This window comes from Oryctolagus cuniculus, chromosome 1 (genome assembly GCF_051225735.1).
Source record: "Oryctolagus cuniculus isolate XC-2025 breed Fujian yellow rabbit chromosome 1, ASM5122573v1, whole genome shotgun sequence".
NCBI classification, from domain to species: Eukaryota; Metazoa; Chordata; class Mammalia; order Lagomorpha; family Leporidae; genus Oryctolagus; species Oryctolagus cuniculus.
Window position 1 is genome coordinate 217,879,199 of NC_142867.1, and position 27,614 is coordinate 217,906,812.

The 27,614-nt window shown below is 53.8% G+C and overlaps 1 protein-coding gene across 11 annotated transcripts in view; it reads left to right on the forward strand.

Annotated features, from left to right (window-relative positions):
- Positions 1-27,614, forward strand: part of ZNF618 (zinc finger protein 618) — a 183,639-nt gene that overhangs the window by 131,367 nt on the left and 24,658 nt on the right. For 5 of the 11 annotated variants that reach the window (XM_051842734.3, XM_051842749.3, XM_089319587.1 and 2 more), the window contains 6 exons: positions 223-312; positions 1,175-1,210; positions 1,310-1,387; positions 9,758-9,847; positions 22,604-22,843; positions 26,237-26,320. In XM_051842734.3, coding sequence (XP_051698694.2) covers positions 223-312; positions 1,175-1,210; positions 1,310-1,387; positions 9,758-9,847; positions 22,604-22,843; positions 26,237-26,320 — 618 coding nt within the window. Of the gene's footprint in view, positions 1-222; positions 313-1,174; positions 1,211-1,309; positions 1,388-9,757; positions 9,848-22,603; positions 22,844-24,083; positions 24,621-26,236; positions 26,321-27,614 lie in introns of those variants that run through there. The other 6 variants (XM_051842741.3, XM_051842755.3, XM_089319573.1 and 3 more) reach the window with 4 other exon arrangements.

Here is a 27,614-nt window from a genome sequence, read left to right on the forward strand (position 1 = left end):
CCGGGCCAAGGCCGGATCTGTCCATCCCCCCACCCTAGGGCACGTGGGGAAGGTGTGCTGGGCCCGGAGGAGCCAGGGCCTGGACTTTCCTCCATGGGGCCCTGCAGCTGGGACAGATGGGACTAGTCCCAGCCTTGATTCCTGAGGCTGATGAGCTGGCCAGAAAACTCCCATCCCGGATGATGGAAGCCCTGGTAACCCCGTGTGTCTTCTCCCTCGCAGACAATTTCAGGTACACGTGTGACATCTGCGGCAAGAAATACAAATACTACAGCTGTTTCCAGGAGCACCGGGACCTGCACGCGGTGGATGGTGAGTCAGGCCCCGCACTCCCTGAGTCTCGCCCAGGGGCCCTCGCCCGGCTTCCCCAGCCCCCAGCCCGTCCACCTGCCTGCCTCCTGCCAGAGAAAGATCAGGCAGCAGCCAGAACCGTGAGGGGAGAGCGCTGCCCTGGAGGATTCTGGGGGAGGGGATTTCCCCGTCATGCTCCATGTACACGCCTGTTTGAGTCTGCTGTTTTTATAGGTCAAAGTAGAATTGCATACCGTGTCATTTTACGGTTTTTATAGAGCATTTGCACGCCCTGCTGAAATTAAACCAATTTTTAAAAATGAAGGATGGCACTTTTAGCATTTTAGATTACAGAGTTGGAAATTAGAACAATAAATTTATGTAAGACATTTGTAGAGTCTTAGGAATCCTAGAAAGAGAGTCTTGGACCCAGACAGGACATTGGGGTTCCTGCTGTGTCTGGCCCCACACCCCAGCTCGCCTCGAGCTGTGACGAGCAGGCTCACACCTGTGGCCGCCGGCCTGCCTTTCCTCTCACTTCCTCTCTTCCTCTCCTCCCAGCCTCTTCCTCCTTTCTCCTGCCCTGGCCTCTCCAGTGCATGCTGGGAATGCAGAGCCAGGCCCAGACCAAGAGCACCTGCTTGCCTTGGCGTGGGCACCTGCCTCTCTAAGGGTGCTGCAGTGAGGCACCGGCTGTGGCCCCTCGTGTGGCCCCTGTTTTCCTGGGGCTTCCACACTGGCCTGGGTAGCCCTCCTGGGCTGCAGAGGCAAACCCGCTGGACAGAGGCTGGGAGCGGCGGGCAGAGGCCACGGTGGGCAGGGACTAACAGGGCTCCTGTTTGCTTCTTTCCTTCTGCGGCTGCCGCCTCCCGCCTGGGCGCAGTGTTTAGCGTGGAAGGGGCCCCCGAGAATCGGGCAGGTAAGTCCGCAGCCGCTGCACACCTCTCCTGTCCCCAGCTGGGCTCCTGAGACCGGGCATGGCCAGGGTGCTGAGCGCCTTGTGTGTCTTCTCCTACAGACCCCTTTGACCAAGGTGTCGTGGCCACGGACGAGGTGAAGGAGGAGCCCCCGGAGCCATTCCAGAAAATCGGGCCAAGTATGCGGGACTCTGGGGCTGGGTGAAGACTGACAGGGAGGCAGGGCTGAGTCCCCCCCACCCTGCTGGAAAGGGCGTGGCCTCACTCAGCCCACAGCAAGGGTGCCTGTCTGTGAGTTGGGCCCGTCAGGCTAGGACTTTGGCTCTCAAGGAGCCGCAGACAGCATAGGGTCAGGGTCAGGGTCAGGGCAGTGAATGCTGCCACGGGCTGGGGCGGAGCCTCAGCTCTGCTCCTTCCATGTGCAGTGCCCACCGAGGCTGTCTGCCATCCTGGCCCTCAGCCCCCTGTGGACTGGGGGTGACACTCCTACGGGGTTCTTGGATTAAATGAGGTCATGGCTGTGAACCACTTGTTAGCACAGTGCCTGGTACATAGTCAGTGCTTGGAAGATGACTGTCATTACAGTCCCCAAAGGGGCTTAGCAGCCAGGGAACCCACCCAGGGCAGCCACTGCAGGCCCTCTGTCCCTGCCCCGAGAAACCCTTTGAGGGTGGGACACACACTGACTTGCCTGCTTTTGGCCAACTTACAATGATTGCTGTGGGGACAGGGCGCTGAGCAGGTCCAATGTGGCTCTGCCCTTGGCTGAATGACACAGCGGTGACAACAGATAAGTGAGCAGAGAGTTACAGCACAGAAGTGCAGGGAGCACCCAGGGAGTGCCTAGGGCTGGGTAAGGCCAGGGAATCAGCTCCTGTACCCCAGGCAAAGACAGGAGAGCAGCACTGGTTCTGAGAATCCATGTAGGGTTCAGATCGTAAGACCCCCAGATGCCAGAAGGTGTACCTCAACTTCACCCTGAGAGCAGTGGGTGGGAGAGGGGACTCAATGGGGAAGAGATGAGCAGTGTGGGCTGCAGGGGAGAGATGACCAAGGAGGAGGCAGGTGCAGGGGGACCGCCGGTGAGGAGTGAGATTCACGAGTTGCAGCCCCTCGGGGTTTCCCACGCCTCGCTCGCTGGCCAGTCGGGAGAGAATCTCCGGTCTGCATCGTTACAAGGAGCTAAGGCAATTTGCATAAAGCTATGAGAACTGGAACAAGTGGCTGAGGAATTCCGAGGGAAGAGAAGTCAGAGGAGCCGAGACACTGACGTCCCTGGTGGTCCTTGCGGGCCCGGGCCCCCGTGAAGGCTTCTCCTTCTTCCACCTTTGTCTGCCATTGAGGGGCTGCTCTGTGGGAACAGTTACCTGGGCAGAAGGTCCTGTGGAGGAGAGGGTGGGCCCAGTGCTTGTCACGTGCAGGGTGGACAGCAGCAGCAACATCAAAGCGGCCTTGGAGAGGAAATGGTGATGCCGTACTGCACACGGACACTGCCGCGAGCGAGACTCTGCAGCTGTGAAACAGACAGGAGCCCAGCAGTCGGAGGCTTCGTCGTCTGTGGGGGAGACGGAGCCCCGCAGACAGATCCAGACGGGGCTGGAGGGAGCGTGGTCTTCCGCCTCTGCGCGCTGTCTCTCAGCAGCCGCAGCGAAGCTCAGCCCTCCGCCCCGGGCGCTGTCGCTACGCAGATGGGCTTTGGAATCCGAGCGGCCTGGAGGTGAACGCCGGCACCCCCAGGTGACAGCCACCCCCGTGTCCCTCTTCTGTGAGGCAGGAACAAGAGCAGGGCACCTGGAGGAATTACACACACAGGGTCGAGGCCAGGCCTTTTTTTTTTTTTTTTTTTTTTTTTTGACAGACAGTGAGAGAGACAGGCAGAGAGAAAGGTCTTCCTTCCGTTGGTTCACCCCCCCAAATGGCCGCTACGGCCAGCGCGCTGCGCTGATCTGCAGCCAGGAGCCAGCTGCTTCTCCTGGTCTCCCATGGGGTGCAGGGCCCAAGCACTTGGGCCATCCTCCACTGCACTCCCAGGCCACAGCAGAGAGCTGGACTGGAAGAGGAGCAACCGGGACATAACCGGTGCCCCGACCAGGACCAGGACCTGGAGTACCAGTGCCGCAGGCGGAAGATTAGCCTAGTGAGCCGCGGCGCCGGAGGCCAGCTCTTGACTCAAATTCAAGGTGTAGTAAGTGGGAGATGTTCCTGAGAAGCAGTCAAGGGCCAGGGTTTTAAAGAGTTATCTTTTTTATTTTTAAGATTTATTTATTTATTTGAAAGATAGAGTTATAGAGAGGCAGAGGCAGAGAGAGGGAGAGAGATCTTCCTTTTTTTTCCCCCTAAGATTTATTTATTTATTATCTGCTAGTTTACTCCCCAAATGGCCACAACAGCAAGGGCCAGGCCCAGGCCAGGAGCCCAGAACTCCATCCGGGTCTCTCCTGTGGGTGGCAGGGACCCAAGCACTTGGGCCATCCTCCACTGCTTTCCCAGGTACATTAACAGGGAGCTGGATCGGAAGTGGAGCAGCCGGGACTTGAACCTGTGCTCAAACAGGAAGCCAACATCACAGGCAGTGTCTTCCCCACTGCGCCATGATGCCAGGCCCGGGGCACCAGTTCTCGAGGCAGCTCAGACGCGTGTCAGCTCTGCACGTCATGGCTGCAGGATGTCCTACGAGTTTTCTCATCGGCCTCCTGCACGGTTTCTTCACCTAAAATGGGTGGCGACAGTAAGGCTCACCTGCCAGGCTTGTCCTGGGGGATCCAGTGAGATGCCACATGTAAGGGGATTGGCGAAGGACTTTCCAGAGGCCTGGCAAGTATCGAGGAGGTGACAGCTGTTAATTACAGAAGCAGCAGAGCCAGGGGACGTTTGCTCTGTCTGTAATGAAGTCTGACAGGCAGCCCACGTCGGGCCCGCGAGCTGCTCACAGATTCCGAGGAGCGTGGAGCCGTACTTAGAAAGCCACGCTGGATCTGGCCGCCGGCGTGCTCCCAGCCGGCCCTCGTGGGGCTGAGCACATTGCTAGCGCTCAGAACGCTGCTTCCTGGGCTCCTGCCACTTCTCGTAAGCAGGCAAGCAGCCACGGGCCAAGGGGAGCCAGCAGAGGCGCTGTGGATGGGGGAGGGGAGCTGCTTGTCTTGCGTGACGCCCCCTGGGTGAAGGGGACAGGAGCTCTCCCATGGCAAGTGTGCCTTCCACATTGGCATCGCTCAGCCAGAGAGAGGGAGGCACCGGAGCACAGGACTCCAGCTCCGAGGAGAATGGTGGCCCATGGAGCCTTGCGTGCGGCGCGGGCTTGTTCTTCAGCTGCAGGCCTGGGCCCTCCGCGGGAGGAGGCTAGGGGCAATTTCTGCATGTGGTCTGTTGAAATGGGAGAGCTGGCTTTGTTTCTGCATTACTGGGTAGGGGATGGTAAATTGCAAAGGAAACAAGCAATCGTGGGAAGAATTGAGGAGACTCAAAGGAAGAACATCACTCTGAAAGTGATCTACTGTGAAATCTGCAAGAACAGAATGTATGAATATGTGACCAGTCTTAGCCCACTTGGACGCTGTAACAGAAGACCATGAACCTGGCTTCTCACAGTTCTGGAGGTTGGAAGTCCACACTCTGCGTGGCCTGGCTGGTAGATGGCTGCCTGCTCATCGTGGTCTCCCCTGGCAAGGAGAGAGAAGCTTCCTGGATCTCTTCTTAAAAGGCCACAAGTGCCATGCTGCCGTCATAACCTAGCAGGTAGTCACCGCCTGTGACCCCAGCATCCTATATGGGCGTCGGTTCCAGCTCCCTGCTACTGCACTTAGGAAAGCAGCAGAGGAGGGCCCAAGTGCTTGGACCCTTGTACCCACAAGGGAGACCCGGATGAGATCCTGGCTCCTGGCTTTGGCCTGGTGCAGCCCTGGCCATTTTGGCCATTTGAGGAGTAACCCAACGATGGAAGATCTCTCTCCCTCTGTGTCTCTCCTCCTCTCTGTAACTCTGCCTTTCAGATAAATAAATAAATCTTAAAAAAAAAAAAAAAGCTACTAATCCCATTGTGAGGGCCCCACCCTCATGGCCTAAACCTGGTCAACTCCCCAAGGCCCCGGCCCACAAGCGGCTAAGACGTCAGTGAATAAAAATCAGAGGGACACGGTTCAGTCCATTGCATGAGGCCTGTGGCAGAGGAGCCAGAAGCTGGCGAAAGAGCAACAGGAAAAAATACAAAGGTGGAGAGGTGATTCAGGACAACCTGATGGCCAGCAGCAGGCGCCCTTCCAGATCGCTGGTGTTACAGTACCAGTGGGAGGGAAGATGGGCTCGAAGAAAACTTTGCTACGGGAAGATCTGTTCATGCCGACTGAAAGGGCTCATCACGTCATCAGCTGGAGTCGAAATCGAGACCCTTACCTAGATGGGGTTTCCTGATTCTGAAACTGTGGGCGCTAGGCGCCTGCACAGATACTCGGGGTGCACACGTGTCATCTCGGGCTTCTCCATGGCTAGCACTCACTGCCAACTGGGCGCCTTGTGATGGGGACAGATTTTAATCTAGAAATTTGTTATCTAGACAAACTATGTAATACAGAAAACAGGGAAAGCTCCAAAACATGCTGTCTCTCCCATGTACCCATTTCCCAAAGCCGTTTGGAGGTAGGCAGCCGTGAGCTGAGTGGAGGGGCTCACCGGAGGCCTGCATGTGAGACCGTGCCAGGGGCCTCGTACACACTAAAGGCAGGTGCGCTGTGCCCGTCTGCGCCTCATCGCACAGCTGAAGGCCCCCGACCAGGATTGTTCTAAAATGTTAGCAAAGAGCTTTTAAAAAGTGAGAAGCTAGGGAGTGCAGTGGAGGATGGCCCAGGTGCTTGGGCCCTGCACCCCATGGGAGACCAGGAAAAGCACCTGGATCCTGGCTCCTGCCATCGGATCAGCGCGGTGCGCCGGCTGCAGCGGCGGCCATTGGAGGGTGAACCAACGGCAAAGGAAGACCTTCCTCTCTCTGTCTCTCTCTCTCACTGTCTACTCTGCCTGTCAAAAAAAAAAAAAAAAAAAAAAGTGAGAAGGAAGGAACTGGTGAGGGTACGGTGGAGTAGACCAAACCCGTCCCAGGCTTTGTGATTCGAGAGCAGCTTAGCCTGGAAGCGTGGTGGAAACGTCAGGTCCCGGGGCGGGCACTGGGTCCAGTGGTTAAGAACCCACCTGGGACGCCCACATCCCAGGTCCTGGCTCCCCTGCTTCTGGCCCAGCTGCCTGCTCACCCTGGGAGGCAGCAGGTAATGGCTCAAGTACTTGGGCCTCTGCCACCCACATAGGAGACGTAGGTTGACTTCCATGCACCAGGTCTTTTGGGGGCATTTGAGGAGTGAATCTTCCTGCCAATGGAAGATTGATTAGTTGATTGACTTCTATCTCTGCTTTCAAATAAAATGAGAAGACAAATAAAAAATTTTAAAAAGGAAATGTAGATTCCTGGGCCCCAGCCCGTACGTCTGGGATCAGGTTGACTAGCCTGTGAGATCACAGTCATTCTAGGTCCTTGGACGTGCTAAGGTTTGAGGAGCTCCGGGTTAAACTACCTTTCTTAATGGTGCCAGACTTAGAAATGCCTCCCACTTGACTCCTAACTATTAGAAAAATGTCTGCCATCTAACGTAATGGGAACCAATGGAATATTGCACGTAACAGAAAAGCAAAGCAAAGAGTACTTACATCTAAAACTGAAAACCGAGGCAACAAACCAGAAGAGGTAGAGCATAAGAAAAGGAATAAAGATTAAAAAAGAAGAAAAGTAGTACAGGTTGAGCATTCCTTATCCAAAACACCTGAGACCAGACGTGTTTTTGGATTTTGGAATATTTGTGTATAATGAGATCCCTTGAGGATGGGACCCAAATCTCTAAACAGGAAGTTCTGTTCCGTATACACGTAAAGATAATTAGATACTGTATGTGTAATAGTTCGGTGCATGAAGTCTGGTTCCGTGGTGTGGAATTTTCCACGCATGACTCTATTTCAGTACCTGAGAAACTGGATTTTGGAGGATGTGGGGTTTTTGGAGTAGGGATACTCGGTCTGTGTAAGCGAATCAGTTACAGCAATAAACACGGGTAGGAAAAATGTGCTTTATTAGAAGGCAGAGATCATCAGGTTAGCTTACAATGCCCAGCCATTAACGATTTATTAAGAGACACTAGTGTCTCTGAACTTGAACTTCTCAGGCGCTCTTTGCCGCTTCCTTAACTCGATGAAAGCCCCTGTCATGGGTTTTCACAGCCTGGGGTCCATTTTCTGGAGAGCACCTGTCCTGATTGCGGCTTCACATTGGCAGGTGTGATTCTTTGCTCTTCTGTCTCCCTTTCTAGACGAGAAACTCCTTGAAGACAGGAGCCGTGACTGTGTGTGCTCCGCACAGTGTGCCAGCACGGAGCACGGCCCTGGTTAGTGAATGAGAGTAGTCAGGGCCGCGTCTTTAGGCACAGGCAACAGAGAGAAAGCAGCTTCTGCCTGATTACCAGGAAATGAACGATAGCGATGCCAGATGAGACAGTTTAATGAAATGCTGGGGTCCAGGGTCTTGGTTTTCCCCGGGCATCAGCAGAGGGCTGTTCAAACACAAATTGCCGGACCTCGCCGCGTGCATCCTGAGAAGGGGCGTTTCTCGGGTTCCCAGGTTGTAACAGAAGCTCCTGCCCCAGAAACTCACCCTGACAAGTGTTAGAGAATCTCTTCATGTGAGTAAAGCAAGCGAAGATTCTGGCCCCATGAGCTCTTGGGTATCTAGAGGTGCAAAGCAAATCTGGGAGAACAAGATGGATGGATTTATCGCAGCACTTCATCCTGGGGAGCCAGTGCACCTGGTCATAGGAGTTGGTTAATATAATTAATCCAGTTGACAGAACAACTCTGAAACCCACGAACAGCAAATAATATTTGTATCCTTCTCATTGCTCCTGAATCAGTTGAAAAATCACTGAACCCCCAATTCTAAAACATCTGCAGGCATGTGCCATGGAGCCACGTTTTAGTCTGCGCCCGACACAGGTGCAGTGGTGGTCACATAAGATTGTGGTGCCCAGTGGCACAGAGGCCGTCATGGCTGTGTGACTGTGCACTCTGATGTTGGCACAATGACAGAATCACCTGACGGTGCATGTGTCAAGACTGTTGGTAAACAGTACACAAGTGTATTAGAAACCATACGGACTCAGAGACCAATTTGAAAAAATATTCAAAACATGTGCTTACTAAAATGTTGCTATCTTCGGTCGACATAGAGCTAAGTGATTTTCAGAAAGGTAAAAGCACCTGTAGAAACACTGGCTGTAAACAAAAGCAGAGTCTCAAAACTGGTTAATGAAATCCGAACAATAACTGCTTCCCTTAGAAACCTGGGAGGTAGCAGCAGCCGTGTGCTGTCGCTGCCCCCAGCGGAGAGGCCGTGTTCTGGAGGATGGCGTCCTGAGAGAGAACAGTGCGAAGAGTCCGTGCAGTCATCTGTATTTGGCAATAGCGTGCACAACTAGTGAGCAGATCTGCAGAGCTACTTGCAGGGATGTGGATTGCAGCTTTTTTTTTTTTTTTTTTTTTTTTTTTAATAAGAGGAAAGAATGTGAAACAATCCAAGTGTCCGTCTGTGTAGGGGACCAGCTAGTGAATTCCCGAGCCCGGTGGGAGCCGTGGAGCCAATCAGTGCGTGGAGATCCATCTGTATTGATTGGGCAGGATGTCCCACACCGTCTTGTCGATTGGATACACCAGGTTACCAAGAGGCTATTGATCAGGGCTGCCTGATTCAAGGCCGCAGGAGACGGACAAAGGCTCTGAGCGAGGAAGGCGTGCCCTGGGTAGGATGGGAGCGAAGGTGGGCCCTGGGGGAGACAGCAAGGTGCACCCTCTGCCGCACGGCCGTAGATGCTGCTCTGTTTGGGGGTTACAGGTGACTGAAGTTTGTGTTTTCTTTTTAAATATTGCACTTGTATTTATCAGAATTTTATAATTTTCCCCAGACATTTTTAAGAAGAAAGAAGTTAGGCAGTGCCAAAAGAGAGGTAAAGACATAGTTTGCTGGGACCTGAGAGGAGGAAGTGACTCCTGCTACCAAAGGTGGGGGGTCCCCAGGGACATGGATGGTCTCTGGCTGTGGCCTTGCAGCGGGCAGCGTTTGCAAAGGGATTGATGGAGGTTGGCGTTGGAGGTCAGCTTGGGTCACCGCACATTTCCCTAGTGCCAGGGCCAAGGGTGGAGCTACTGGAGAGACTGGCATGTGCCAGGTACTGTTCTGACTTGATATAGCAATTTAATCTTCACAGCTATCCTGTAAGGTGGTCCTAGTGTTGTGTATGCTTTACAGGTAGGGAAACTGAGGCACAGAGAGGTTATGAGACTAACTTGAGGCCACACAGCCCCAAGTGGCCAAGCCAGGGGATGCACTGAGGCTGTCTAGCCCCAGAGTCAGGGTCAACTCCACTTGGTGGTCCCAGAACGAGGAGGAGTTTGGGGGGGTGGACATGTATGGAAGCTTCTGGGTGGGGGTCAGCTCTCACTTCTTATGTCATCTTCCTCTTGCACAGAAACTGGGAACTACACCTGTGAATTCTGCGGGAAGCAGTACAAGTACTACACACCCTACCAGGAGCACGTGGCCTTGCACGCCCCCATCAGTGAGTGCCTTTCCCAGCCAGGGCAGAGTGGGGGACATGGGGGGCAGCCATTGACCAGGGGTCAGGGGTCAGTCTCCAAGTATGTGGGACTAACCTGGGGCTACCAGGGGTAGTCTGGAAGGCCCACTCTTGAGCCAGTGGGTCAGAATCTTCCCTTCATGGACTCAGAGGCCTGGTTTGGGGTTGGGGGGGGTGGGCATCCCTTGTCCAAGTCCTTCAGTGACCCTGTCTCCACCTCCTCTAAGCCCCTCTGGCTCAGTCCCAGCCCACCCACACCCACACGCCGTGTGCAGCTTCAGTCTCTGCCCCGGCCATGGGCGTGGGGAGCTCCCACGTGCCCCCTTTGTCCATGTTGCTGGAAAACTCAGCGGGAGACGGAGCACAGAGCTGGCAGTCAGAAGCCCTGGGTGTCAGTCCCAGCTGGGTCACAGACTTGCTGGTGACTTGGGCGGGACCCATCCCGTGTCTGGGCCACAGTCTATTTTTCTTCTTCCTAAGATGTATTTTATTTATTTGAAATTCAGAGTTAGACAGAGAGACTGGGGAGAGAGGATCTTCCATATGCTGGTTCACTCCCCAAGTGGCTGCAACAGCCAGTGCTGGATCAGGCCACAGCCAAGAGCCAGGAGCTTCTTCCAGGTCTCCACGTGGGTGCAGGGGCCCAAGGACTCAGGCCATCTTCTGCTGCTTTTCCCAGGTGCATTAGCAGGGATCTGGATGAGAAGTGGAGCAGCTAGGACTTGAACTGGCGCCCATGTGTGATGCTGGCGTTGCAGGCTGTGACTAAACCCGCTACGCCACACCGCCAGCCCCTGGCCCCACAGTCTTTTACTCCTCCCCTGCAGGGAAGGGAAGCGGCTCCGAGCGCCTCCCCCAGGGACACCTTGGCTTTCCCTTGTGATAATGCCGGTGCCTGCCTGCTGATGCCCCTCCTGTCAGGGGGGCTCCATCCTTATGTCCCCAGGCAGCAGAGCAAGGAGGCCCTCTTGCTCCGCCTCTTCTTGCCCAGATGGAGGGAGCAGAGTCTCGGGGCAGGGGGGTGGGGGATTGAGGAGCCCATCGGGGAGTTTCGCTGACTTGCTTCTCCCAGCAGAGCTGTGGGGATCCCCCTCCCCGTTCTCTGGATGAACAGATTCAGCTCGGGGAGGGTTACGCTAGGTCCGGGTTAGCCATCACCCTCTGGATCCCTGACAGCAGCCACACTGGCAGGTGTGCCCCCAACTCCCCAGGGTACCCTGGAGGGAAGAGGGTGTCCAGGGCACGGAGGGTGGTGTGGGCAGCTTCTCCAGGAAGCCCTGTCTTCTAGGCAGAGGGGCAGGGATCGAGCGATCTCCCTGTGAGCTGGTGCTCTAGGTCTGCAGGCAGCATTGGCCTGCAATTCTCGTCCTGATTTGGCCCCCGATTGCTATGGGACCTTGTTCTGTTGCTCCCCCCTTCTCTGGACACAAGCTCTCCAGGTCTTTCCAGCCAGGACCTTGATTCCAGGCACCTGTGACACAAGGCAGCCCTCAGGCAGGCCCCTGCTGGGGCCCAACAGGAAGAACATATTCCACCATCCGGGCTGGGATGTATGGGCCATCCAGTACACACCCTGTAGCCAAATCCCATGTGGGGAGAGGGTGGGTGCTGACCTATCCATTTGACTCACTCATGGCACCAGGGCCCCAGCATCAGGGCTGTGGCTGGACTTGAACTCCTGGCCCCCGTGTCCACAGGGAATGCAGTTTTCCATGGGCAGGGATGCGGCACCTGCCCACCTGTGCTTTCCAGGAAGCAGTGGCTGCTTGCCACCCGGTGCCCAGAGAGGTTGCTGCCCAGAGCACCCTTCCGGCTGGGTGTTAGTTAGAAGGCCAGCCTGCAACCTTGGCTCAGCCTCTGCAGAGATCTTCAGTTGCTGCTTCTGTTCTTCCTGGAACGAGTTAGGTGAGGCCATGGAGTTCGTAAGAGGAGGGAGCTTGGCTTTGAACCCTGGCAGGCAGGCAGGCTCCAGGCCCACACGCAACCGTGAAACTATCCCACATCCCCTGTCCAGGGAAGCAGCAGGAAGGGGTGTGTCCACCCTGATTTCTTCCCCAACATCTGGTGCTTCTCTCCTGAAGCACTGTCTGCTCTCTCTCTGTTCCTTACTATTTTGTTTCTCTGCTGTGGCCTCTGTCTTCCTGCACCTATTGGACGGAATCTCTCAGTTACTCCCTGATGTCCAGAGACTCCAGGGTCATCTGTGATTAACATACAGCATGAGAGACTTAGACTAGACTCAGTGGAGGATCAGTTCTCTGAGGCTGAGCCTGGGATTCTGGATCGAGAGACTTGTGTGCTGGTGGGTTCTCACAGTGGCAGGGCTCGTCTCCATCACGTGGTAGCCAGGACCAGGGCTGGAGACCCTCATCTGGCGAGAGTATCCAGAGGGACACAGGTTGACCGTGGAGGAGGTTCTTAGGAACAGGGTCATGTGGTAGGCATTCTTGGTGCCTGCTGAGTGCTGTTGTATGCATCAGCTCCTTCTTTCCTACTGCGAAGCAATATTGCAGGGTATGGAGAGACCACCGTTTGTGTAGCCGTTTGCCTATTCATTTGGGTTGCGTCCAGCGTTACTATTGCAAGTGAAGCTGCCATGAAAACGCCTGCAGGAGGCTCGCTGTGAGCCTGTGTGTTCGTTGCTTTTGGATGCTTTCCGAGGAGTAGGATCATGGGGCCGGGAGGGACGGTATGTTCAGCTTTTGTAAGAATTGGTAAACCATTGGCCAGAATGGCGGTGGGTCTGGGAGTTCCACATTCTCAATGTTCTTGGCAATGTTTGGTGACATTGGGCCACTTAATTCTGGTTGTTCTAGTGAGTGGGTAGTGGTATCTCATTATGGTGTTAATTTGTATTTGCCTGGTGAGTAATGATATTGGACATCTGTGCATTTGCTTGTTGGCCACTTGTGTATATTACAAGGGAAACTATTGAAGATTTTTGACCTTTTTTTTTTTTTTTTTTTTTTTTTTTTTTGGTTGAGTTGTCTTGTCTTTAAGTTGTAGACCTTTATGTAATTCCAGTAGATCCCAGTCCTTTGTCAGACTTACATACCGTGGGTATTCTCTCCCAGTCTCTGGAATTTCTGTTGCTTTTCACACCATACCATCTGATAAGCAGATGTCTTTTCCTTTTGATGAAGTCCATCTTTTTTTTTCCTGTGGTTATTGCCTACTGGGTCCTTCCTCAAGGACATCCTTACCTGTGTTAAGATGAAGGTAGCCATTTTTATTGCCTTTTAGAAACTTTCTAGGTTTCACATTTATGTCTGTAATCCCTTTTGAGTTAATTTCACTGAGTAAAGTGGGGTATGAGTTGAGATTCATTTCATTCCATACAGATATCTGAGTTGAAAAGATCTTATTTTTCTGTGCATTGCATTGGCACTTTGTTGAAAATCAGTTGAATACATAAGTCTGAACTTAGTTCTCTTTGCTCTGTTTATCTGCCTATGCCAATTCCACATGGTCTTATTTACTGGAACTTTTTGATGAGTTTTAAATATGTACTCTTAATTTTTTCAACTGTGTTCTTTTTAAAGAATGCATAATAATTCTAGAAACTTTATTTTCCTATACAGAGGTTAGAATCTTTTTGCCAGTTTCTACCAAAAGAAAATGAACTGGGATTTTGTTTGGGGCTACATTGAATCTGTAGACCAATCTGGCAAGAATGTACATTGCAATAGTGTTGAGTCTTTCAGTCCATGAACATGGTATATATCTTTGCAGATATTTTTGGTTCATTTAAGTTTCCCTCAACAATTGTTTGTGCTTTTCACAGTAAGGGTCTTGCACATATCTCCTTAGAGTATCCCTAAATAATTTACTTTTTAGTGCTACTATGATTTTTAAAGTTCATTTTCCGATTATTTATTTTTATTATACATAAGCAATTGATACTGTGTATTGAATTTGTATCTGGGAAATTTACTTATTCCAATAGATGTTTTGTAGATTTAGGATACTCTTTGTATGTGTTGATGTTATCTTCTAGGAAAAGTAGCTTTCCTTTACTTTCTAATGTTTTCTTTTCAGTATTTTTTCCCTTTGTGGTCCTGGTCAGGACTCTGCAGTACAGTGTGAATAGAACAAAGTGAGCAGGTATTTCTGCCGTGTTCTCAACCATCGGGTTCAGTTTCCCAGCATTAGCACGCATCTTTTTCATCATTCAGTGTTCTGTTAGCTGAAAGAGGTCCGTAGATGTTCTTCATCTCTGAGGGAGTTATCTTCTGTTCCTAGTCTACTGAGAACTTTGACTGTAAACTGGTGTTTGTGGTTTTCCTCTACATTGACTAGGGTGATTTTATGAGCTCTTATATTTTATGCTGTTAGTTTGTCTGTTACATTGGTTTATTTTAAAAAAAAAAGTCCTGGTGCCTATACTTTTTTCAAATATGAATATCAGTCAAAACATGAGCTAAAGTTACAACATTGAAACGTTTCTTCTTGGCCATAAACATGACTTTCTTCTTTGAAGCTTCTTTTTATGTATGTGAATACTGTGATGAAGGTACTTCAAAAAGTTCCTGGGAAAATGGAATTGAAAGATACATTTATTTTTTTTTAAAGATTTATTTTATTTATTTGAAAGAGTTACAAGAGGGAGGTAGAGATGAGTGAGAGATTTTCCATCCACTGATTCACTCCCCAGATGGCCACAATGGCTGGAGCTGCACCGATCCAAAGCCAGAAGCCAGGAGCTTCTTCTGGGTCTCCCACGTGGGTGGAGGGGCCCAAGGACTTGGGCCATCTTCTACTGCTTTTCCAGACCATAGCAGAGAGCTGGGTCGGAAGAGGAGCAGCTGGGACTAGAACCGGCACCCATAATGGGATGCCAGCGCTTCAGGCCAGGGCTTTAACCTGCTGCGCCACAGCACCGGCCCCCAAATACATTTATTTTGATGCAAAAAATTTTGAACCCTGTGCAGAGTTTTTTCATAATACATATTTTCCTGAACTTTTTGAAGTACTTGTGTGTATTTAAGGTGATGATTAATTTACATATATGGTATGAAACAGTTCCCACATCAAGTTCTCGCACATGCATCTAAGTTACTGGAAGAGCCAGAGTAGGTTATACAGTTAACTTGCTTTCAGGAGCATGTTTCCTGCTCACTTATATCTAAAATTCCCTAAGCTTTCCCTGCTGTTGGTCCCTTCTTCCCCAAGCTGGCCCTCGGTCAAGAGCAGCGACCTACAGCCCTAAGACTAGAGTGCCCACAGTCAGTCAGTGGTGTGTTGAAGATAGTCATAATCGAGGAAATAAGCATTTCTGGTAAAAGTTTTAAAATCGTTACTGAGCTGTATTGTCATGCAATGAGTGCCCATTATTTATTTATTATTATTATTTTTTTAATTTTTGACAGGCAGAGTGGACAGTGAGAGAGAGACAGAGAGAAAGGTCTTCCTTTGCCGTTGGTTCACCCTCCAATGGCCGCCGCTGCCGGCGTGCTGCGGCTGGCGCAACGCGCTGATCCGATGGCAGGAGCCAGGAGCCAGGTGCTTTTCCTGGTCTCCCATGGGGTGCAGGGCCCAAGTACCTGGTCCATCCTCCACTGCACTCCCGGGCCACAGCAGAGAGCTGGCCTGGAAGAGGGGCAACCGGGACAGAATCCGGCACCCCGACCGGGACTAGAACCCGGTGTGCCAGTGCCGCAAGGCGGAGGATTAGCCTAGTAAGCCGCGGCGCCGGCCAAGTGCCCATTATTTAAAGTGTGCAGTTTGTCCATTTTGACCTACTTTTGCACCTGTGGAACTAGCACCGGAGTTAAGATAATTAACAACCGTTTCTCGTGCCCTTTGTAATCCCTCACTCCCTACTTCCCCATCCTCGAACACTGCTCTGCTTCTTGTTACTGTAGACTAGTTTGCATTCCCCGGGATTCTACACAAGGGACATCTTACAGTGTATGCTTTACTCCCAGCCTGTCTTCTTTCACTCAGTGTAATGTTTTGAGTTTCATCTGTCTTTGCACGTATCAGTAGGTCATGCCTCTTACTTGCTGAATACAGTTAGGGGTCACTCTGCAGTGGGGATGTGTTCTGAGAAATGTGTCACTGGGTGATGTCGGCATCGTGCAAACGTCAGTGTGTTCTTACACAAGCAAGACAGCCACTGTGTCACTAGGTCATATAATCTTAGGGGGCCACCGTTGTATACTGAGTGTCACTGAGCCAAACATTGTTATGTAAGTGCATGACTCTGGTGGTCTTCCATTGTCAGAAGAACATAAAATTTCTCTGTCTGTTCACATATGGATGGACGTTCGGGTGGTTTATAGTTTGGAACTAAGGTAGTCAAAGCTGCTGTGACAAGTATGCGCTAGTTTTGGAATGGGCAAATGCTTTCATTTCTCTTGGCTTAACACCTGGTAACAGAATTGCTGGGTCATCTGGTAGGTGTATGTTTAACTCTTAAGAACAACCAGACTGTTTTCCAAAGTAGTTCCTCCATTTTCCACTCCAGTGGGGGGTATACTTTTCTTGTAATGCCATTCTCTGTGCTGGGTATCAGGGTGACGCTGGCCTCCTAGAATGGATTGGGAAGAGCATTCCCTCTTCTTTGCTTTTGCAAGAGTTTGTGTGCAGGTGTGATCTTACGTAAATGCTCTGTAGAACGCAACAGTGAAGCCATCCAGCCTGGAATTCTTTTGGTAGGAAGGATTATTTTAAAATATATTCGATTCCCAAATATTCCAAAATTATCCAGATTTTTTCAGTTACTGATTTCTAAATTAATTGCACTGTAGTTAGAGGATATATTCTCACTCTTTTAGATTTATATCTTATTATATGGTTTATTGCTACATATTCCATGTCCACTTGACGTAAAAAAATGTATCTTGGAATCTTGGCATGTCATTTTAATTTGGTTGATAATGTCCAAACCTCTGTACCCTTTCCTGCTTTAAAAATTCGTTTTTCCTAGCGGCGCCGGCACACCGGGTTCTATTCCCGGTCGGGGCGCCGGATTCTGTCCCGGTTGCCCCTCTTCCAGGCCAGCCCTCTGCTGTGGCCAGGGAGTGCAGTGGAGGATGGACCAGGTGCTTGGGCCCTGCACCCCATGGGAGACCAGGAAAAGCACCTGGCTCCTGGCTCCTGCCATCGGATCAGCACGGTGCGCCAGCCGCAGTGCGCCGGCCGCGGCGGCCATTGGAGGGTGAACCAACGGCAAAGGAAGACCTTTCTCTCTGTCTCTCTCTCTCACTGTCCACTCTGCCTGTCAAAAAAAAAAAAAAAATCGTTTTTATCCTATCGTATACTGAGAAAGAAGTGTCAGTATCCTCCGCTAACATTTGTGGATTCAGCCGTTTCCCCTTTTTGTTCTATTAATTACTGTTCATCTAGTTGGAAATTCTGTTACACTCAGGTCTGACGAATGGACCCCTGTTTCAATTGTCCAGTGTTCTGGTAATACCTGGCAACATCTGTTCTTGAAACCTACTTTACCTGATTTTATAACCATTATTGCATTTTAGGAGTAGTGTCTGCCTGGTGTATCTTTTTTCATCCTTTTCTTTTAGTCTATTTGTATCTTTATGTTTGGGTGCGTACATATGGTTGGTTCTTGCTCCTTGGTCCAGACAGTCTTTGCCTTCAACCGAAGAGTTTAATCGTTTATGTTGAATAGAACTTATGGATACAATTTGATTTCAGTTTACCATTTTGTATTTTTTACTGGTCCCATTTGTTCTGATTGTTCATTCCTCTGTTTCTACCTTCCTTGATAATATTCATGTTTTTTTTTTAATTTTCTCTGTTAGCTTTCTAGTTGTAGTTCTTTTTCTTTTTCAGTTTTCTATAATTTACAGTTCACATCCTCAGTGGGTCATGAAAGTGCGTTGTGCGTTTACTCCCCTCCTCCCTGTGCTGTTCTTACTGTGCCCGCATGTTATAAACACAACAGGTGCTCTCAGCTTTAAACTGTCTGGCCTTTGTCAAAGTAGCTAAGAAGAGAGAAAATGCCTTTTGTTACCTACACATCCCGTCTCCTGGGCTGTGCTTTGCTTTGTGTAAATCTGAATTCTAGCCATTATCACTTTGTGTTATTGTTGAAGAACTGTTCCTTACATCGTAGGCCTGTTGAGGAAAGATTCTCACAACCTAGAGATGTTTTATTTCACCTGTCTCTTGAAGGGTATTTTCTCTGGACATGAATTCTAGGTTGAGAAACTTTTTTCTTTTGGTTCTTTTAAAATTGCCATTCCTTTTTCTTCCAGCTTACATTGTTTCTGATGAGACATCAGAGCTCATTATGCTTGTGATACTTCTATTTTTAGTGTGTCTTCTTTCTCTAGATGCTTTTAAATGTGTTGCTGATTTTCCACTAGTTGACTGTCATGTGTTTCTTTGTGTTTGTCCGTTTGAGGTACACTGAGTTTCCTGAATCCAAAGGTTCATATTTTTCATCCAATTTGGAAAATTTCAGCCACTATTTCTTCAAACATTTTAGTTCCCTAATCTGTGTGTCCTCTCCTGTTGAGGCGTTAGCTACGTGTGTTTTAGATGTTTGATTAAGTTTACAGATCAGCTAAAACCCTGCTCCTGTGTCCAGCCTTGTTCCCTCTGGGCTTCAGTTTGGATAGATTCTATTGCCCTGTCTTCAAGTTTATGTATCTTTTCTTCTGCAGTGTCTAATTTGTGCAGTCATATTTTCCATCTGCGAAAGTTCCATCCCGTTCCTTTGTGCAGCTTTCGTTTTTCTCTTCATTGCGTTCATGTTCTCCTTTAAGTCTTCAAGCATCTTTGTAATGTTTTACTGTCAGTGTCTCCTAGTTCCATCATCCCTGTCATTTCTCTGTGTTCCTGAATCTTTTCCTCTTGATGATCACTGGTCACATGTTCCTGCTTCACCTGAGTGTTGAGTCTGTGCTGCATCTGGTGGAAGTCGTGTTGTTCCTTTGATGAGTGTTGAGTTTGTTTTACTTCCAGGTCAGTGTGACACTTTTCTGAGCCATGTTAAGTTCTGAGTCCAGGGTTAGCGTAGCTCCTCTAACACATGGCCCTTGCGGATCTCAGCCGAGTGCCTGAAGTCCTCCGCACGCCGTCTCCTGCAGTAGGCGGGAGCTCAGCGCTTGTGCCCCTGCGTCTACACTCCGCTGGAAAAGCTCCCCAGGCGCTCTTTCCCTGAAGCTTTGCAGGGGCTCCTCCGTGCAGCTGCGGTTTGCTGCTCAGCCAGAGCCTTCAGCTCTGCACATTTCCGAGTTCTTTGCACGGTTCTCTGTTATTCTTCCCTGAAAAGCCCTGAATGCCGACAGTCACCATCTCCTCACCCCAGTCGGGTGCGGGTCTTCTGTGGTCTCCACGTCCCTGTGCCCTGGTGCCGGGGGTCTCCCCAGGCCGAGAGCTGCACGGACCGTGGGATTCCCATCCTGCCTTCTCGCGTGAACTGCACTCTGCACTGCCCTTTGGGCAAGCTCTACAAACTGTTGTTTCACATACATTGTGCAGCTTTACGGTTGACTGTGGCAAGAGAGCTGATCCTGTACCTGTTGTCCCATCAGGGCCAGGAGTGCAAGTTCCCCAGTTCGCTTTTTAAGGTGAAAATCCACGAGGCAGGATTCCCAGGTCAGCTCCGCTGGCATCACATCTGCCGTCCCTCCCACCTCCAGGCCTTGAGCACAGTGCCGTTGGCCTTGAGTGCGTGTCCAGCCCCTGCCTTGTGGAGGTTCCAGGAAGACACCCCGCCCCCACCCGTCCCTCACTGGGTTCCTGTTCTCGACCCTGTGTCCACTGGCTCTTTTGTCCCAGTGTAGTTTCCAGCTCTTCTGCAAGGATAGTGCTCCGTGACTTTTTAGATACCACTCAGTATAAACATCTCCGGTGCACTTCTTCCCAAGGAAGTCAGCCAGTCTGTGTGCGACTCATTGATCCTCAGTGAGGCCGCAGGTAGGAATCCAGCAATGTCCCGTGTGAGATCGAAGGCCAGAGCGAACGTGAGTGAGCTGAGTCATGAGCCGTGCAAATCTGTCCCAGCTCAGCCCCAGCCCACCCTGTGCCTTGGGCGGTGGGGAGGATGACGTGTCAGATGGCTCCATAGCATTAGATCCAAGGTGCCCTCCTTACGCTGTCCTCACTGTCACTCTTCTGGCCAGCCATGCCCTGATCCACGGATCCCGTGACATCTCCATCTCAGGGAGTCGGCCGGACACTCAGGGCATGGGTGAGCCCGACAGAACCGACAGAGCTACCACTTCAGGGAGCATGCAGGCTAATAGGAACAGAGACATTGATCAGAGGTCACACTGTGTGTCACTGTCAAGGGCAGTCGGTTCTTGGAAGAGGGGAGGGGACAGCAGATACATGGCCAGGTGGGGTGATGGCAGGGGGATCCAACTATGCATTGATGTTTAACGGTAGTGTATGGGACCAGCAGTCAAAACTAAGGGAGGGGCCAGCGCTGTGGCATAGCAGGTTAAGCCACTGTCTGCAGTGCCAAGCATCCCATATGGGCACCAGTTCAAGTCCCTGCTGCCCCACTTCCAATCCAGCTCCCTGCTAATGCACCTGGGAGGGCAACAGAAGATGGCTCGAGGGCTTGGGCCCCTGCACTCATACAGGAGACCAGGAAGCTGCTCCTGGCTCCAGCCACTGCAGCCTTTTGGGGGAGTGAACAGGCGGATGGAAGATCTCTCTCTGTCCCTTTCTCCTTCTCCCTCTCTCTCTGTAACTCTGTGTTTCAAATAAATCTTCTAAAATATCAAACTTCAAGGGAAGAACATTCTAGGCAGAAGGAATGGCACCTGCAAAGGCCACGAGCTTGGGTGAGCAAGATGAGATTGTGGGGTGAGAAGGGAGGGAGCTGGGGAGCTGAGCGAGTCTTGGGCAGGTGGGTTGAAGCAGGCGGGGGACAGCCCTGAGTTTATGACACTCTGTGCCTTGTGGGTGTCCCTCCGCTCCCTGCCACAGGGAAGGAGGCAGCCGGCTCCCACACAGGGCCATCAGGGGTCACAGACTGTGAGAGCCTCATCCAGAGGACCTGGAGGAAGCCCTTCTGCAGGGCTGGAGACGGAGGCCAGGGAGGAAGCAGCTTGCTCAGGCGGGTGCTTGGGAACTCCATCGGCCTTGTGCCCAGGGACGTGGGGGACCGGGCAAGGGGTCGTCAGCCTTGTGCAAGGGCGTCCTCCAGGAGCCAGCGTCCCCTCCAGCACTGACTTTCTATGTGGCCATGACAACGTAGTCGTGCAGAGGTGGCCACCCCCCAGCCCTCCCTGCCCCATGAACGGTGGCAGTGAGGTGGCGAAACCAGGGGCGAGAAAGAGGAGGTTCAGAGACCGAGCTGGTGGAGGCCAGAGGTCACCATGCTGGCATCCAGAGAGGCATCTGCCTCACCCCAAACTCAGTGCTGGGCCCGTGACAGTGAGCCTCCAGCAGTGGTCGCCAAGCTGTGCCCTGCACGGGGCAGGGGAGTCCAGGGTGGAAGGTGTGGGCTGAGTCTGTGGCTCACAAGAGAATGTGGGAACTGAGACGAGCCCCACCGCTTCCTGGTGGCCCCCGGAGTCCCTGAGGTCAGAGTGGGCAGGTGGCAGAGGGGGAGGGAAAGCCTGGACATGACCTTCGCCACCACACCCTCGACTTCCTGATCCACGAGGTGGGAATCCTCGGTGTGGGGGTCCAGGAGGCGAGAGACAACCATGTCTCTGTAGGCAGGCCTGGGCGGTTCCTTCTGGGGCTGGGTAGGCAGTTGGGGGTGTGTTCCAGGAGCCATGACCAAGGGATGCCCCAGCGCCTGGCATCTGGCCTCCACACCAGTGGAGGGGTAGGTGACCACACCCCCACCGGGAGCAAGGGGGCAGCCCGAGACCTCTAAGCTCAGCTGGATGTCCCAGTGTAGTGGGCAAAGGACCCCTGAGTGGTTCCCTGTTTCTGGGGCCCCTGCTTCCCTCCTGCCCCTGCCAGGTGGACTTCAAGGGGCTGCTTTCCAGTCGTGACTACTTCCTGTGGGTCCCAGAAGCCTCTCCCCTTGCCGTCTGGTCCCTTCCCACCCCTGGCGAGGGAGTTGTAGATTTTGCCCCCTCTTTGAGCAAGGAGGCCACTGCCCTCCGCTCTGTGTTTGATCCGAGTGCGCGGCCAGCATCAGGGGTTGCCAGCACTGGGGAAGGCTGGGGCGGTGCTGTCCGCTCCGCACTGCCAGGGACAGAGGCCCCGTGAGCACCAGCCCCTGGCGCTCAGGGCTCCAGCTTGTGCACGGAGCGCTCTGAGTACCGGGGAGGCGGGCGCCTGCCGAGCGGTGACACAAGCTCCCTAGACAGCAAGGGACTGTGGCGCATGCTTCCTGCAAAACTTCCAGCATTGCGTCCCCCCGTCCCTGCTGTCTTAAGGCAACATCAGGCCATCCTGCCTTCGTCCATCCCCCCACCCAGTGGACCCCCAAGTGCCCCTGCTTACCTGCTTTCTGTCCTTACCTGCAAGGAAGGAGCAGGGACTGCAGAGCCAGTGTGGGTGACCATGATGGGTTAACTCCTCCCTGGGCCCTCGGCACTTGGAGGCTGGGCTGCCCCTGGCGATGGGTGACCTACACGGAGTGGGAGTTGGGGCTGCTCAGTGGCTCCAGGTAACTGAGTGTGGGCTGGCGGGCAGGTGCCCTCCAGGACAACTCAGGAAGTTCCAGAGTCTTTCTCGGGCTCTGGGTGGGCATGAGAGTCCTTGCTTCCCTGGGCAGCGACAAACGGCTGGGCAGACAGACTCCTGCCCTGAGGGCCTCGGGGACTGAACACTTGCCCCTACCTCTGCCAGGTACCGCCCCCGGGTGGGAGCCTCCCGACGATCCGGACACGGGCTCTGAGTGCTCGCATCCAGAGGTCTCCCCGTCTCCTCGCTTCGTGGCTGCCAAGACCCAGACGAACCAGCCGGGGAAGAAAGCTCCGGCCTCGGTGGTCCGCTGTGCCACGCTCTTACACCGCACCCCTCCAGCCACGCAGACCCAGACATTCCGCACTCCTAACTCGGGATCTCCAGCAAGCAAGGCGACCGCAGGTACCGATGGCCTACGTCCCCCCACGCCTCCTCTACTCCCCGCCTCCTCTCTGCCTGCCACCGCTATGCCTCAGGGCAAATCCAGGTCCTGCTTCTGCCCCTGGCTGGCTCTAACCACAGCAGGAACCCAACCTGCCAGAGCCTGGTTCTTTTGCCCCAAGTCAGGGTTTTATGGTGATTTGCAAACAGGTGTGTATGTGTGTTTTTAAAGTAGTAGATTGTCTTTGCCCCAAATCCTGGCCAAAAGGACCTATTTTATTTGGCCTTCACAGTATTTTTAAAAATGTTAATTAATTGCCAACAGTTGAACATTTGGAGGTTTCTTGTAAAGCTTTGGACTTCTACTGAGCTAGGAAAGTCAGACCTGGCGGTCCTGGGCACACTGTGCTGCAGGACGGCCTGGGCTGCCTCCTTCACGGGGGCATGTGCCCGCCACAGTCCCCACCACTCCCTCCCTACTGCAGCCCCAACACCGTGGCCACGTGACCGGTGTTCCCTCACCGTGCACACATTGTTGTCTACATCCAGCCCAGGTCGTCCTCTACTGTCGCCTGCCTGGACCATGTTGCCCTGAGCTGGCATCCCCCACCCTTCAGAAAACTCACTTCCATAGGAGCTGCCCGCCGCGCACAACCTGCCCTGCCTCCGGCACCTCTGCCTGCAAACCTGTTGGGGCGGGGTGGGGGGGGAGGTTTTCCCAGCTGGGCAGGTAAGAAGGCCCCAGGCAGGGAGCAGGAGGCTGCCGGGGGTGCTGGGAGATGGGACTTGGTAGAGGTAGGAGTTGTCCCCATCCTCATGACTGGAAGAAGTGGCTCTTCCTGTGTGTCTGAGCAGGCTGGTGTGGGGGACTGCACCTGCGGGACCACATGCACACGCACACACACGCACACACTGCGGGACCGCACACACACACACACACACACACACACACTGCGGGACCACACACACACACGCACACACTGCGGGACCACACACACACACACACACACACACACACACACTGCGGGACCACACACACATGTGGGGAGCAACTGGGAGCAACTCGGACTAGACTAAGTTACTGGAATTAAGACTTATTCTATGCATCTGCTCTCCCACAATATGGCGCTGAGAAGGGAGAAACAGCTTCTATGCAGCTGCCTCCAGTTCAACCAATAAACTGTAGGACCTGCTCCTGATTGGAAGAGAGCAGCGTACTCGGCGTGTGGGCAGCCGAGTTGGGATTGGTGGAAGAGGACTATAAAGGAGGAGAGAGACGGCATGCACCAGGAACATCTAAGGGGAACACCTGTGCAGGCCCCGAGAGAGCCGGCCGGCAGTATGCCGCTCCCCCGCGGAAGTGGGGAATGTGGCAGGGGGAACCGCCCTTCCACGGAGGTGGAAGGGACGGTAGCCAACCCGGGAAGGACCAGCAGCAAACCCGGGAAGAACCAGCAGCAAACCCGGGGAGGGCCGAGCAGACGAAAGAACAGCGCAGGGTCCTGTGTCGTTCCTCCACGAAGATGGGGAGCGACAACACACACACACACACTGCGGGACCACACACACATACACACACACTGCAGGACCGCACACATACACACACACACACACTGTGGGACCATGCACACACACATGCGTATACACACACACGCACACACACTGCGGGACCACACACACACACACACTGGTTTGCAGCCGGAGGTGCCAGAGACAGGGCAGGTTGTGCGCAGTAGGAAACCACTGCTGCCCGGAGGAGTCGGTGGCCTCAGCAGCGCTAAGTCCTGCGCATGCGTTGGTCAGTACACAAAGCCCCCCTCAAAGGGTGTCATTTGCTCCGTGTAGCCCAGGTCTCCACCCTGGACCTTGAGCAAAAGGCAGCGCCTGCCCCAGGAATGAAGGCGTTAGCACACATCCAGCCCAGGAACTGGACACTGTCCCTCCTGTTTCTCCACCTGCAGGGTGGGAGTGACAGTGCAGCCCCTCCTCGGGCTACTGGGAAGATACAGAGGGAGGCCGGGGGACGGAGTGTCTGAGCCAGCGTGACCGCCCCTCCCCTCTCCCGAGACAGAGCGTGGAGGCGGATGGCGTCTTTGCCGTCTGGCGGGTGCCCTCCTGAGGCTGAGCCCAGGCATCTTGGCAGCACGTGGGAAGCCCGGGCCCGCCCTGTGAGGGGGTGAGCAGCCCCTGCAGGAAGGAGGCTGCTCCAGGAGGCCTTGCGGGGGGAGGGGCCGGGGATTGAGCAGGGCCTGTAGCAGCCACCTCTGGCTTCCTCTCCCATCCATCTCTCCTGTGGTCATCCGGAACCACAGCCTGAGTTTACTCCCTTCCCGTGTAGAGTGGGCTGGGAGAAAAATTGCATTTCCCGAAGTGGGTTCCCAGGCTCCCTGTTTCTGCGGAAGCCCCCAGTACGCTTGAGGAAGGCTGGATTAAGTAGAGCGAATGGGTCTCAGGCGGTGACACTTCTCCAGCGAGCCTGTGACATCCCCTGCGCGAGTTCTTCCTGCTCAGGAAAGGAACCGCGTCCCCTGCACGTGCCAGGGGGACTTGTCCTCGGGAGGCCTGTCCCCTGAGTCATCCAGCAGCCCCAGGGTGCCCAGGGCACCTTGAGAAAGCTGGGTTACCCCCTGCTCAGTTACCTCCCTGCAGGTGCACAGCGCGTCTGTGGTTTGCACCTGGAAGACCCTGTCTCTGCATTGTGGAGTTTGCAGGGAGCACCTGGGAGAGGCTGGGCCACTCAGGGGGGCGCCAGCCTGCGAGCAGAGATGCCTGGGAAGTTGCTCCAGGCGGGCGAGCCAGGCCCTAGCCCTGGGTGAACGCCGACCCACCTCACCTGGTCTCTGACCTCCAGGGAGGCGGGGTTGCCCCAGCTCACCCATCAGGCCCGCTATGCCGGGATGCCCTCCCTGCCACCCCAGGGCCCCCCAGCTGGTGGAGCTGGGATCAGAGGCCTCCCAGCTTCCTCCAGGAAGCAGGCTTCGTTCTCCTCTGCTCCTTTACTGCACTGTGGCAGCAGAATTCGATGGAGGCAGTGGCGGGTGACAGATCCCAGTGGCTTGGTGTGGCAGACGGGGCTCCCCAGGAGCGAAGATGGGAGACGCAGAGCCAGCTCCGTAGCTGGGTCTCATCCGTGTGCTCCCAGGCCACTCACCCCCCATGTAAGGACCTGGAGGGCACTGCACTGCCAGAGGGGTCTCTTGGGGCTCTGCCAAGGTACCTGCAACTCAGGTCCAGAGGAACTTGGAGGCGTGGTTGGGGTCCCAGAGCCCCTCCCTGCACTGGTTCCCCAGCGCCCGACCAGCCCAGGGCCGCCTCCCACGTGGTTTCCTCTTGAGACCCCATGCTGACAGTCACCGACCTCTCTCTCTCTCTCTCTCTCTCTCTCTCTTTCTCTCCCCCCGGTCCCTCACCCAGCAGAAAGCGCTTTCAGTCGCAGGGTAGAAGGCAAAGCACAAAACCACTTTGAAGAGACCAACAGCAGTTCCCAGAACTCGAGCGGTGAGTGCTGAGTGCGAGGTGGTGCGGCCCTTCCCGGCCTCGCATGGCGGGTGCTGTGGGGGCGGAGTCTGCCCCACATGCAGTGGATTGCCTTGGGAGGAGGCTGGGAGAGGGGGATGGAGGGAGGCAGGGCCAGGCAGGAGCAGGAGGGGCCTTTTCTCCCAGGGGTGTCCCTCTTTGCCTCTTCCCTGCAGAGAGAGGAACTCCCATCCCCTACTCCTGAGCTCTCCACCCAGCCTGCCCCCGTGGGTGGGCCAGAGAGGGCCAGTGCTGTGTTTCTAAGGTAAGCATCACAGCCAGTTTCTTTCCGGGAGAGGCAAAGGGGTGCAGCCGAGAGAGCTGTGCATCTAAGAGCCAGAGGCCCCAAGTTCTGGTCTCACCTTGAACCCGGGACCATCCCTACCACAGTTCCCTTCGCAGCCTTTTCCAGCCCAAGGCAGCTCGCGTGAGGTTCCAGTGGTGTTTGGCGCCCCCTGGTGGCCGACCTTCTGGAACAGCAGCAAAGGGCCCGCCCTCCCCAGCAGGTGCAGGATCAGCTGGGCCTGCAAGGAAGGAGTGGCCACAGGCAGGTCTTCATGGTGAGGGCCGGGCAGGAGGGGAAAGGCGTCTGACAATGTGGGGCTCCCACTCTTCCTGCGCAGTCCAGGTTGAACTGGGCACATGTCGGAGGTCCGACTGTGCCAGGCAGCGGGCTGCACACTGCCTGGAGGTAGGCAGGTGGGCCGGATGTGGTCGACTGCTGAGAACTTTATGAAGTTGTGGCTGGGAGCCTGGACGTCAGTGAGGAGGCTTCTGCATCGTCACAGAGGCTCCAGCCCGGGTCTCTAGCCCAGGGGTGAGCCCAGGGCCACCATGTCCTGGCTGTGTGCCTGGGCCAGCCTCTTACCCTGGCCTCAGCTGGAGGGAAGCCCGAGGTGGTTGTGAGCATCCAGCGAGTGCGGGCACAGGTTGCACACTCACCAGTGGCTGTTTTCTTTTGCTGGGCTTTACTTTTTGGTGATTTTTGCTTTGTTTTGCAGTAAGCCCGAGTGGTTTGATGAAAGCTCTGGGGAACAGCGTAGGGTTTTGAGCTGTCTGATCCGCATAACCTCTCCAAGAGGCGGGCCTCAAAGCGATGTCGAGGGCCACACGGGGATAACTAGCAGCGCTGGGACTGGGACTGCAGTCTCCTGTGCTTTCGGCCAAGCTGTGCTGCTCCCCTGGGCCCCTCCTGCACCCAGAACTGACATTCACAACCAGGAATGACGGCATCAAGTGCTGCCACAGCTTCTGCGGGCAGCCACTATTTATTGAG